The 12,918-nt window shown below is 35.9% G+C and overlaps 1 protein-coding gene across 2 annotated transcripts; it reads right to left on the reverse strand.

Annotated features, from left to right (window-relative positions):
• Positions 1 to 879: 879 nt before the first annotated feature.
• On the reverse strand, positions 880 to 12,237 carry LOC121386297 (vacuolar protein sorting-associated protein 26C-like). 2 transcript variants are annotated; one of them, XM_041517147.1, is made up of 9 exons: positions 12,062 to 12,237; positions 10,155 to 10,298; positions 9,340 to 9,489; positions 8,767 to 8,847; positions 7,402 to 7,476; positions 7,103 to 7,183; positions 6,651 to 6,747; positions 4,044 to 4,169; positions 880 to 2,240 (listed from the first exon to the last, which is right to left on the reverse strand). In XM_041517147.1, exons 1-9 carry the CDS (start codon positions 12,110 to 12,112, stop codon positions 2,158 to 2,160), a joined length of 888 nt encoding a protein of 295 aa, XP_041373081.1. In that variant the 5' UTR covers positions 12,113 to 12,237; the 3' UTR covers positions 880 to 2,157. The 2 variants fall into 2 exon arrangements, with proteins under 2 accessions (XP_041373081.1, XP_041373080.1); XM_041517146.1 differs by having other exon boundaries at positions 7,402 to 7,482; positions 12,062 to 12,235.
• Positions 12,238 to 12,918: the final 681 nt, after the last annotated feature.

The following is a 12,918-nucleotide window of genomic DNA, read 5'->3' on the forward strand; positions in this document are numbered from 1 at the left end:
ACAGAATATAAATATGATGTTACTGGACTTTCTAGTTATAGGTCGGGAGAACTATGGCCAGTGCATCCCCAGGCGCATGTGTAGAGGATGGGGTCTAAGGCTGTGGTGAAAAGAATGTTTTAAGGGCGGATTGTGTCGTGCTCCCTCCAAAAAAGGAAAAACATTTTGGAGCAAAGAATGGGGGTTTCCTCTCGCATCTCTTCAGGCTGAAAATCTCCCACACGGACGAGTGCCTGTGTTTCCAATCCTGTCCACCTTCGACACCCTGCGACAGCAAACTTGGCCCACTGCAGTGGACCTGAGGGAGAAACTGTGGGGACCGGCGACGTCGCTAAGGCAGACGGCGGAATTCGTCCACAATACCAGACTACCCATCTGACATGGCCGGGATCGCTAAAGAAGAAGATGGGGGTTTCCCTCAAGAAAATTTTGAATATCACAAGTTCAAACACAGCATTTCCAGTCTTATGTGCACAATAACCAGGAAAAGAGGAGGGGGATGGGGGGGGGGGAGGCATGGCCACCACACCTCCACTGTACCTCACTAATGTTTCTTATGCATGTTCATGTCCTTGCACTTGTTATTCTAGATGGTGAGCATTTTTCCATACAAGACAAAAGTGAACTAACATTTAAGTTTCAAACGCAACATATATTTTTTGCACATGCATATTATGTACAATGTGAAAACATAGACAAAAAACAGAAAGTAATGTTTTATTTAACACCACATTCAACACATTTTAATTATGACTATATATAATGTTAGACATTAGAGAGGAAACCCGCTGTCACCCCTTCATGGGCCACTCTTTTCAGTTAGTAGCAAGGGATCTTTTATATGCACCATCCAACAGACAGGATAGCACATACCATGGACTTTGTTACACCAGTCTTGGAGCACTGGCTGGAATGAGAAATAGCCCAATGGGTTCACCGACGGAGATCGAACCTAGACCGAATGCGCATCAGACGAGTGCTTTACTAGTGGGCTACGTCCTGTCCCTATGAAAATATATTAGTGCCGGTTTTCTCATCTGTTGCCAGATCTGTTATGTATTTCACTCGATTTAGTGTTGTCAGTCACGGGTCCAACAGGAGTGAATTGGGGGGTGCACACCCCACCCACCCCAACCTCAAAAAACTAAATTTCTTGAAAAGTCTTGTTATTATCAAATGTAAACAATGCATTTATCAGTCTTTGGTAGGAAGTTATGTGAACTTCTGCTCTCTTCCACATTCGCCTGGAAATTTTTAGTAGACCGACCTTTTTAAATGATGAACCACTCCTTGAATGCTGGAGGTGTCCTTTTTAAATGATGAACCACTCCTTGAATGCTGGAGGTGTCCTTTTTAAATGATGAACCACTCCTTGAATGCTGGAGGTGTCCTTTTTAAATGATGAACCACTCCTTGAATGCTGGAGGTGCCGTTTTTAAATGATGAACCACTCCTTGAATACTGGAGATGCCCTTTTCAAATGTTGCACCACTCCTTGAATGCTGGAGGTGACCTTTTAAATGATGAACCACTCCTTGAATGCTGGAGGTGCCCTTTTTAAATGATGAACCACTCCTTGAATACTGGAGATGCCCTTTTCAAATGTTGCACCACTCCTTGAATGCTGGAGGTGACCTTTTAAATGATGAACCACTCCTTGAATACTGGAGGTGCCCTTTTTAAATGATGAACCACTCCTTGAATGCTGGAGGTGCCCTTTTTAAATGATGAACCACTCCTTGAATGCTGGAGATGCCCTTTTCAAATGTTGCACCTCCTCCGTAGAACAATCCTGCACCTGCCCCAGTGGTTATTCACCAGTTGGTACCACACACATTGCAAACCTGGCAATAACATTTTTTAAATAACCTTCATTTCAAACTTTATGTGACTGCTCAAATAGCACCATTTCAGGAGAGTGATCTTCAGCTCGCGTTGAATTTGCTCATGGCAAAAACTGAATTGATTTCTTTGGCAGATTTTTTTTGGGGGGGGGGGGGGGGGGGGGGAGAGATTACCTGTTAGGCCATAATAAAATAAACATTAGACTTTCATCCATTGTTTTTTTTTTTCCAAGGATAGGTGCATTTGTAAAAATTTTCCCTTTGTTTCTCTCTTTCATATTGTCTTTACAAAATAAGGAAATGCACTTGGACATCAGAATCGTGTTAATTTCAGTGGAAAGTTTTCGGTCACCAGGTGATCATCATGGAACACAAGCACAATGTTGATTTCAAAGTCTGAAAGAAAAGAGAATATTTATTTTTTTCAAACTGTTCAATGCCGTTACAAAACACTTAACTTAGCTGTGAACTGGAACAGTGCAACTTATTTTGGTCATGGTGCTGTATCTAATTTAATGTGTGACAGACTGCTGAAAAACTTATTCATAATACTTAGTTGGCTCCTAGCGAAAACAAAAGAAAGAAAAAAGACTAAGATGCTGTTATTTTTTATAGAATGGCTTTGAAATGTTATTTAATAAACTTGAAAAAAAGAAATGTGCAGATGTTAGATCTTCAAAGGTGATACAATCCCATTTCAGGCACGTGTATAGGAATTTGACCAGGAAAGGGCCTAGAATGTGAAGAACAACAGAAAAAAACATTATAATTTGGTTGAAACATATGGTTAGCTACTCCTACTAACAAAACAGTAAGGGATTTTTTTACATGCACTTTCCCATGAACAGGACAGCACATACCACAACCATTGATGTGCCAGTCTGATTAGCACTGGTTGGGACAGGAAAAAACATTAAGTGGTATTTTAATTTGGTTGAAATATATGGTTAGCAATCGATAAAGCAGCAAGGGATTTTTTTTACATCTACTTTCCCATGAACAAGACAGTACATATCACAGCCTTTGATGTCTTAGTCACAGGGCACTATTTGGTTGGTACAGAAACAAAATTATGTGGTACTTTAATTAAGTAATGTCTATATCTCGCCTTTTTACTTCGTAAAGGCAACACAAAAAAGATGAAGAAACATTTTTAGTTTAAATATAAACGCAACATAAAGAGTAAAGTTTTATATCAGTATGAGTGGTTTACAACTACCTGTTAATTTCTGTCACCTATTTTGAAGTTATTCGTAGAAAGAGACGGACAGGAAAACAGTCGTGGCAATATCATGTAAATTGGAATATTTCTATCACCTATTTTTAAGTTATTCGTAGAGAGAGACAGACAGGTAAACAGTCGTGGCAATATCATGTAAATTGGAATATTTCTGTCACCTATTTTGAAGTTATTCATAGAGAGAGATGGACAGGTAAACAGTCGTGGCAATATCATGTAAATTGGAATATTTCTGTCACCTATTTTGAAGTTATTCATAGAGTGAGATGGACAGGTAAACAGTCGTGGCAATATCATGTAAATTGGAATATTTCTGTCACCTATTTTGAAGTTATTCATAGAGAGAGATGGACAGGTAAACAGTCGTGGCAATATCATGTAAATTGGAATATTTCTGTCACCTATTTTGAAGTTATTCATAGAGAGAGATGGACAGGTAAACAGTCGTGGCAATATCATGTAAATTGGAATATTTCTGTCACCTATTTTGAAGTTATTCATAGAGAGAGATGGACAGGTAAACAGTTGTGGCAATATCATGTAAATTGGAATATTTCTGTCACCTATTTTGAAGTTATTCATAGAGAGAGACGGACAGGTAAACAGTCATGGAAATATGTAAATTGGAATATTTCTGTCACCTATTTTGAAGTTATTCATAGAAAGAGATGGACAGGTAAACAGTCGTGGAAATATGTAAATTGGAATATTTCTGTCACCTATTTTGAAGTTATTCATAGAGTGAGATGGACAGGTAAACAGTCGTGGCAATATCATGTAAATTAGAATATTTCTGTCACCTATTTTGAAGTTATTCATAGAGAGAGATGGACAGGTAAACAGTCGTGGAAATATGTAAATTGGAATATTTCTGTCACCTATTTTGAAGTTATTCATAGAGAGAGATGGACAGGTAAACAGTCGTGGCAATATCATGTAAATTGGAATATTTCTGTCACCTATTTTGAAGTTATTCGTAGAGAGAGACGGACAGGTAAACAGTCGTGGAAATATCATGTAAATTGGAATCATCATCCCGCGACACACATCACCATCACCAATCTGAATGTTCTGGATCTCGGTCGCTGAAAAATATAATTAAAGGTGCATTCTCATTAACAACACCACTAGAGCACATTGATTAATTAATCATCAGCTATTGGATGTCAAACATTTTGTATTTCTGATACATAGTCATCAGAGGAATCTTGCTACTTTTTCTTAATGCAGCAAGGGATCTTTTATACACACTTTCCCACAGACAAGAAAGCACATACCACTCCCTTTGACCAGTCGTGGTGCACTGGTTTGAACGTGAAAAACCCCCAATCAGTTGAATGGATCCACTGAGGTGGTTTGATCCTGCAATGCAAGCACCTCAGGCAAGCATTCAACAGACTGAGCTAAATCCTGCCACTCTCAGTTACAAATGCCATATTTTTTCTTTTTTTTTACATTTATTTGTGATAAAAAAAAACCTCCAAATTAACTGATCCTACATTGCATTTTACTCAAGAATATCAAAACTGTAATGTACTGCCACTCGATATAAAAACTGTGGTTTCCCCAAGAAACATGCTGCACCACATGGGATACTTACTGACCAAGCAGCAAAGAATCTTTTATGTGCATTTTTCCAAAAATAAAAATTACCAAATTGTTGACATGCAATAGCTGATGATTAACAAGCATTCTAGGAGTACTGCTAAAGCAATACATGTCCCCTACCGGGCCCAACAATTTTTCGTATCTCCTAAATTCAAGGGACAAAACTGTGAAAAATGGGAAAATCGCCACGAAAGTTAAACTTGATCTGCAACAGTACACGATAAAGCTATGTATCAAATTACATCTCAGTATCTTCAGGCATTGCAAAAAAAAGTCTGGAATTTTTTTTTTCATATCACCTATTTCAAGGACCATAACTCTGTACAAAAATGGGTAATTTTTTTTATTAATGTCAAATCTGATCTGCAACAGCAGGCCTGGAAGTAATTTTTTTAGTGGTGCCTGTCAAAATTACTTATGTCAGTCAATTTGAGCCTGTCAAAAATGAAACTGTGTCTGTCAACTTATTACTATTGTTATTTATTACTCATTTACTATTGTATTATTCCCGTAGAACTATTCATGGCAGTGTCTGCACTTAACTTTTTTTTTGAGTTGCCATCCGGGCAAGTGGTGACAGCACTTTCACTTGCCCGGATCTATTTTCACTTGCCCGAATAATATTTTCAAAAAAACCCAACAATATTGCAACAGATTATAAGAAAAAAAAAATTATTTTGAGTATTTTCCTGCACTCAACCAACCCACTCTTTAAATAAATAACAGACATGCCACTGTGACTCCCCACTGTCACTGTCAATACATTTGTGGTATTTCCAACAAACAAAGATGCTTGCGTTCACCAAACGTTGAGCACTGGTATAACCGACACAGCTCCTTCCTCCCCACATCCCATCTCAATGAAATAATAATAATTTAAAAAAAACCTAAAATATAATGTTCAGTGGATACGATCTATGATGTGTACACATAACCAGGACTGAATCTTGTCGACATGAATTTGTGCCCAATTTTACATGCCACTTAACTTACCTTACACCTATTCTTATATTGGGCATATGTTTATATGTAAAAGCAGACCTACACTTTTTCATGGTGCACAGGCGGCTACATAGCTGTACTTTTATTTATTTATTAATTATTGATTTAAAAAAAAAAAAAAAAATTGGTTGCCAGGCGGGCAACCTTACTGTGGGTTTTCAGTCGCCCGTCGTCGTTTTCAGTCGTCAGGGGCGATCGTTAAATTCAAACCCTGTCATGGTGTAGTGAAACCCAGCAATAGTCCTTCCCACAGAGAATGCCTTTTTTTCATACAATATAATTTATTACAAGTTATTTATTTTTGAGCTGACTGTTTTCGAAATTGCATACAATGTTTTTGTTGCTTTTCGTTATTTCCAACACACTTTTACTATTCTTCTTACATGAAACCAAACTCAAATTATTTACAAAAAATGTTTTGTAGGAGGATGGAACAGACTATAAACATTACACCCATGGGCCAAATTTAGCCATATGTTAAAAAGAAAGAAAGAAAGAAAGAAAGAAAAAGTGTTATTTGAATGGGTATTCAGCTTACAGGGGTTTGGATTGAGGTAAATGTTTGTGTTGTATTCTGTTCACTATTAAAGATAGAAAAAGTAATGAAATCAGCAAATAAATACAATCAATTGTGGATAAAATAAAGCAAGTTATAATCACTTGAATTTGGGGGTGGGGTTATTTTAGCTAAGGTCACAAATCTACAGCATCCACACAGACACATACAGATGCATACGGTTCACACGGATAAGAAATTACCACATCTTCTAAAAGGTGAGGATGTACAAATTGCAGATAGTTAAATAGGTGGGCAGTGGAAACATACACACTAAACATGTAAGATGGATCTATTTCACTGCTGTAAAATGTACATGTACTTGCCGATGTAGTGAAATTGTGGCATAAATTACAAGAAAAAATGTATCCAAGCTGAACATAATTGAATAATTCAATACCGTCTTTGGCAAAACCTTCGGCACACCCGCAGGTTTCCACGCGGACTAGTTGAATTTCTATAGATTTGATTGGTGCATCACAATACTCAACCATCAGCTGAAAAAAAAAAAAAATGAAATAAAAGATTTAAATCACAACTAACTTGGGGCTGTACTTAGTTCAAGTGTCATCACTAGAGCACATTGATTTATTAATCATCGGCTATTGGATGTCAAACATTTAGTAATTCTGACACGTTGTCTTAGAAGAAAACTGCTATGTTACTACTAGCAGTAAGGGATCTTTTATATGCATTTTCCCACAGACAGGACAGCACATACCACAGTCTGATATACCAGTTGTGGGACACCAGATGAGATGGCAAAAGGAAGAAAATTATATAATCTTAACGATTTGAAAAGAAAAGTGGGTATGGTCCCCCCAAAAAAGGTTATGGTTTCTGAAGACTTACCTCTCCTGTTAGTGGTTTGGTAATTTGCAGACATGAAGAATCGAGTCTTCCTTTCACTTTAAACCTCGGGATATGCTGCTTCTGTCAAAGACAAATGTACATTTTATTACGATAAATGGATCTATAACAAAAAATATAATTGAAATTTTTTATTAACAAATATGTTAAAAAAATCACAGGCCACAATACTTCAGAGGGGTACATCAGTAAGTTTTCAAAGATGGATAATTTAATACAGGAAACATTTTGTTTTTAAAATTTGGATTAGCTACAATTAGTGATCAGACGAGTCTACTCACATCTTTCACATTGGTCAGCGTGTCGGGAGCGATTGTAAAGTTGACTGGTTTCAACTTGCATTTCTCTTCTTGATCCTGTAACTACAGATTAAGTAGATTTGTAAAAACATAAAAACTGGAATGAATTTAAACATGAAACCTAAATAATAAATACACAAACAATGTAGTAAACATTTTGGAGTAAAATATTTTCTTTTGCTTCCAATTCCTTGCGTTTTAGAGCTACCAGGTTTCAAGGGGTGGGGGGAACTAAAATTGTTAGTGACATCACTGTGGAAAAAAAGAAGGAATTTTTGTGCTTTGAAATATACATGTGCACATATATTAATGTACATAGAAACTGTAACATAATAAACATGATATTTGCCAAATGCAGTGTATCATGGTGGTGGCAGTTGTATATTTTTGTAAAGTATGAACCATGAACACAAAATGATGAACATAAACATTAAAAAACAGTTAACCACATCAAGCGACCTTTCTTACCATAACAACCATTAATATAAAAACGTTATCAAAGAAATTTGTCTGAATAAAGCCTTTTAATGACTAAAAGTACATATTAAATACATTTTGTTCTTTAGAATACCAGTGTCTTCATTTGATTTTATAATATGTTTTTTGGTACAAAATTATTAGGAGGTAAAATGCACTTTGGGAAAATACATACAGAATACCCAGAAATACTTTAAACATTGTAGATCCTAAAATTAATACAATTATAATATTAATGCAAAAAATGTGAGTTTATGTTATTTTCATTAATAATATGATGCATTTATTTCTGTGTTTTGTCTGTGTCCCACGTTATTAAAACAAAACAAACAAAGATTAAAATTCTAATATATTTATAAAACACAACTGTTCACAATAGTCCAACCAGATGCCAGCCATGTGTGACAATTACAGGGTCTCTGGCCACCCTATCAAAAACCGACATGATCCACTGCATGTGAATGGGTTTTAGCACGCCAGTCCTGAGGTTGACTGTTTCTTTGTTTTGATCTCACCAAAAACAAGAGAGACTAAACAGGTTGTTAACTGATGTGTACACAGACATGTTAGTGGATTGATCTCACTGAAGACGCCTATAACTTGGATTGAACTGAAAAATACACAGACGTGTGTTAGGAAAATAGTATTTCAAAGGGAGGCCACTCGCATTAATTTCATGTTGCATTTTAGTCTGCTCACTGTTATTCGTATTAATTTAGGGATGCATTAATTTCAGGATCTACAGTACATAGACATTTACATTCTAAACAAGAAAATGTATATAAATACAATTTTAGTCATCAAATAAGTCTCTGTTAGTCAAAATTATCTGAAAATAGAATCGTCCAGGCCAATCCTTTTAAAACCAACCTTATTTTCAACAATAAATTCACACTGCTTTTGTAAATCTTTGTTCAACAGTGATCTCTTTATCTCCACACGAATACAGTACTGCAAAAGAAAATACATTTATATAAAATACATACATAAAAAAAAAAAATATATATTACATAAACAAAAATTCATGTAAACTAGGAAAAGAAACTAAATTACATGTAAAAGTGTAAATAAGCAGGGGCCCAATTCACTAAACTCTTGCAAATTTGCGATCTCGCAGTGCAATGCTAAAAGACTTGCAAAGAGGATGCTTTGTTGTCTAGCAGAGCCTAAGAGACCTTTGTGAATTAGGCCCCAGGTCTCTTAACAATTATGAGAATGATCATTTCATTATAAAACTATACTGGTAAGGTGTACCAGGCCCCTATGATTTACGAACAGTTTTCGTTGACATAATAAATTTAGGACATCATTTACACAGTAATGATTACATGAATTTGTTTTGGCAAAACTTAAAAATGGATTATGCATATCTTCAATTCTCAGAGGCCTTTGTAAGCCCTTTTAGATCACTGTGAGAAATGATCATAATGATATAACATTTACCTGAATGCTTACAAACACACCATGGTAAGTCTCGTATAAAGACTTCCCAGCTTTTGGTCTCAATGGAAGCTCAAATGGAATTTCTGTTTTCCCTGATGGAAACTTCCCTGGTTTGGCTACTTCAACGTTATAATTCAGCAAGTTGATCGGCTGTACAGAAAGAAAAGACAGATAAATGGATTAATTTTTTTTTTTTTTTAAATCAGTCTTCAGTTTTACATTACAAATCATTTATTTTATAAAATAAAACATGTTTTAAGGCATTCATAATTCACATGAAACATGTCGTATACCCTCAGGATAATTCGGAATGTTTTCAAATTATTTTTAAATCACTGGCATGATTCTGCAAGTAAGGTTTTGATTGGTGGACATGAGCTCCAACTGGCTGCTGTTAGATCCACATGTAATAGTGGAGCTAATTTTAATTAGATTGACTAACCACTAACCAACTAACAACTAACCCACTGTCCTGAACAGACAGATGAGGTGTGTACCCAGGACAGCATGCTTGAACCTTAATTGGACATAAGCAAGAAAATAAGTTGAAATGAAAAAAAAGGAAATCAGTTGGAGTTTCACCACTGATCTGAATCATCAGTTATAATCAACCTATTAACTGTCAATTACACAATCGGTTAGAATGATATGAATATAAGACAGATTTGGTTTCAAGAATCATACACCTGTTGCCTATTTTTTTTTAGCAACATTTAGCAAGTCCACTGCCATGCAGCAATGCTTTACAACAAACCAATAACCTTTTCATGGATGACTGGAAAAAAACTAAACATTGGTCTAATGATGATGTTAACCTTTAAGGAATTGTAGAAAGCTTCGAAGAGGCCAACACTTTTGGAACTGAGCTGTAGACTGACTATGCCCTCCATGACGAGACTGACTCCCTGGTGTTGGAGCTCCCCTTTTGTCTGAATAATCACCAGACCAGACACAACATCCTGCATAAAAATAGAGAGAACAAAAAAGTTTGTTAAAGTCTGTTTTATTTAACGGGACCACTGGAGCACACTGATTAATTGATCATCGGCTATTGGATGTAAAACATTTGGTAATTCTGACACATAGTCATAAGAGGAATACCCACTACATTTTTCCTAACGCAGAAAGGGATCTTTTATATGCACTATCCCACAGACAGGAAAGCACATACCACAGCCTTTGACCAGTTGTGGTGCACTGGTTAGGACGAGAAAAACCCCCAATCAGTTGAATGGATCCACTGAGGTGGTTTGATCCTGAATGCAAGCATCTCAAGTAAGCACTCAACCGACTAAATCCCACCCTAGACAGAACAATATTAAATAGCTTACACATCATACCCATTTTAAAGTTTGTTTATTTTGTTTAATGATACCACTAGAGCACATCAGCTATTGGATGTCAAACATTTGATAAATATGACATGTAGTCTTAGAGAGGAAACCCGCTTCATTGCCATTAGTAGCTAGAGATATTTTATATGCACCATCTCATACAGGATAGCACACACCACATCCTTTGACCAGTTGTGGTGCACTGGGTTGGAATGAGAAAGACCCAATCAGTTGAATGAATCCACCGAGGTGGTTTGATCCTGCGATGCAAGCACCTAAAAAGCATGCACTCAAACGACTAACCTAAAACCTGCCCTAGAGAGAACAATATCAAATAGCTTACACACAGGGATGTCATCATACCCATTTAAACATAAAAGCTAAACTGGTCTTTAAAATCTATGCTAGACAGGAGACATGGCACAAATAAGAACTCCTGCACAGGATGGATGTGTTGAATATTTAATGGCGAGTTCTTAAAAAACCTGATGATAAATGTAAAAATAAATTTATATATAAATAATGTTTTTTAAAATGTTAATAAGAGTCATAATTAACAATAATAACATACATGTATATCATGTCAGAGCCAGACTACTCTTTAAAAACTACAGGGGAGGATCCAGCTTGGTCATTACGAGTGCTCAACTCAGGTGCTTTGGTTGCAGAATCGAACCTCTTCGGTGGAAATATTCTCTTATTTTATTTTTTTCTGTCTCAATCAGTGCCACAGCTGGTATATCAAAGGCCATGGTATGTGCTGTCACATCTGTGGGAAGGTGCATATAAAAGATCTCTTGCTGCTAATGGAAAAATGAAGCAGTTTTTTTTTTTTTAAGATTAAAATAACCAAATGTTTAACATCCAATGGCCGATAATTATTAAATCAATGTTCTCTAATGGTGTTGTTAAACAAAACAACTTTTAACTAAAAATTGTTTTGTTTAACAACTACAGCACATCGATTTATTGGATGTCATACATTTGGTAATTTTGACATTTAGTGTTAGTGAGGAAACCCACTATATTTTTCCATTAGTACTAGTAGCAAGGAATCTTTCATATGCACCATCTCATATAGGATAGCACATACCACAGCCTTTGATATACCAGTCCTGATGTACTGATTGGAATGAGAAATATACCAAAGGGTACACAGGGATCGATCCCAGACTGACCGCGCATCAAATTAGCGCTTTACAACTGGGCTACGTGCCGTCCCATAACTTTTAACTCGGCGAAAACAAGTTTCACCGTTGGCAAATATTGGAAATTATGTTTGCTTTGTGGTTTTAGTATTGACAAAAAAATGCAATATTTAGTTAAATTTCACGACGTTATATTAGTGCATGCACCTGTGTCACTAATTAATTCAGCTGTATACTTACCCCTTCACGATATATCTTGTTAACTTTTTTGAGGCGTATGTCCAGCGCCATTTTGTATGGTCATGTGACACATGTCAGATTTTTGTTAATGATTTTTACATTTAAGATTAGATTCTTTAATCAACCACCAAATATATAGGCTGTGTCAGGAGCATTCGGAGTAATAATTTAATCAAATAACAATATATTATTTAATATAATTCATATCTAGCACCGACTTTGTATATGTGTTAAGCGAGGGCAATTGTACTTTGCATCTTTTATACGGAGCACCGGCGAAAAGGTTCCGTTGGACCAAATCAATTCCCATCATCGATTATGTTAACATTTTCTGATAAACCATATCTATGCAAGCAGCATTTTAACGTACCCAGACAGTGCACCAATAAAATGTATGACAGTTCACATGCAATCCATCTATAAGGAAATGGAGGTTACGTACACGTGCAATGAATGAATGAATCAATCAATGTTTAAGCGACACCCCACAAAATATATCAGCTATTGGGTGTCAGACAATGGTAAATATATAAATTAATTGAAGTTCAACATCAATACTGTTTTTTTAAACTCTAAAATTAATTTAAAAACAAAATGTAAAGAGCTGTGCCACAGTATAAGTATCACAGGTAAGTATGTTAAAATTTCGAGTAAAAATCAACATTTCGTAGAATCTTCGAGATGGGTTTAGGATGGATTTAAAACGATTCTGTTACATTTCGTCCACCAAATTATAAATTTACCTCGTTGGTCCAAAATTATGACACTACACTAAAATGTAATACGCTGAAGGTGCTCACAGTGATGTGGCATTTCAAAGATTTAATAAATATGTTTTATTAGCAGCCCTAAATTTG

This window comes from Gigantopelta aegis, chromosome 12, assembly GCF_016097555.1.
Source record: "Gigantopelta aegis isolate Gae_Host chromosome 12, Gae_host_genome, whole genome shotgun sequence".
NCBI classification, from domain to species: domain Eukaryota; kingdom Metazoa; phylum Mollusca; class Gastropoda; order Neomphalida; family Peltospiridae; genus Gigantopelta; species Gigantopelta aegis.

Excerpts from the sequence above, each read along its gene's own strand:
- LOC121386297 (XM_041517146.1), bottom strand. The coding sequence starts at position 12,112 with ATGGCGCTGGACATACGCCTCAAAAAAGTTAACAAGATATATCGTGAA. Across the intron at positions 9,490-10,154 it reads CTTTCTACAATTCCTTAAAG|CCGATCAACTTGCTGAATTA; the intron begins GTTAACATCATC and ends CTTTCTGTACAG. Across the intron at positions 4,170-6,650 it reads CGAAGGTTTTGCCAAAGACG|CGACCGAGATCCAGAACATT; the intron begins GTATTGAATTAT and ends TATATTTTTCAG.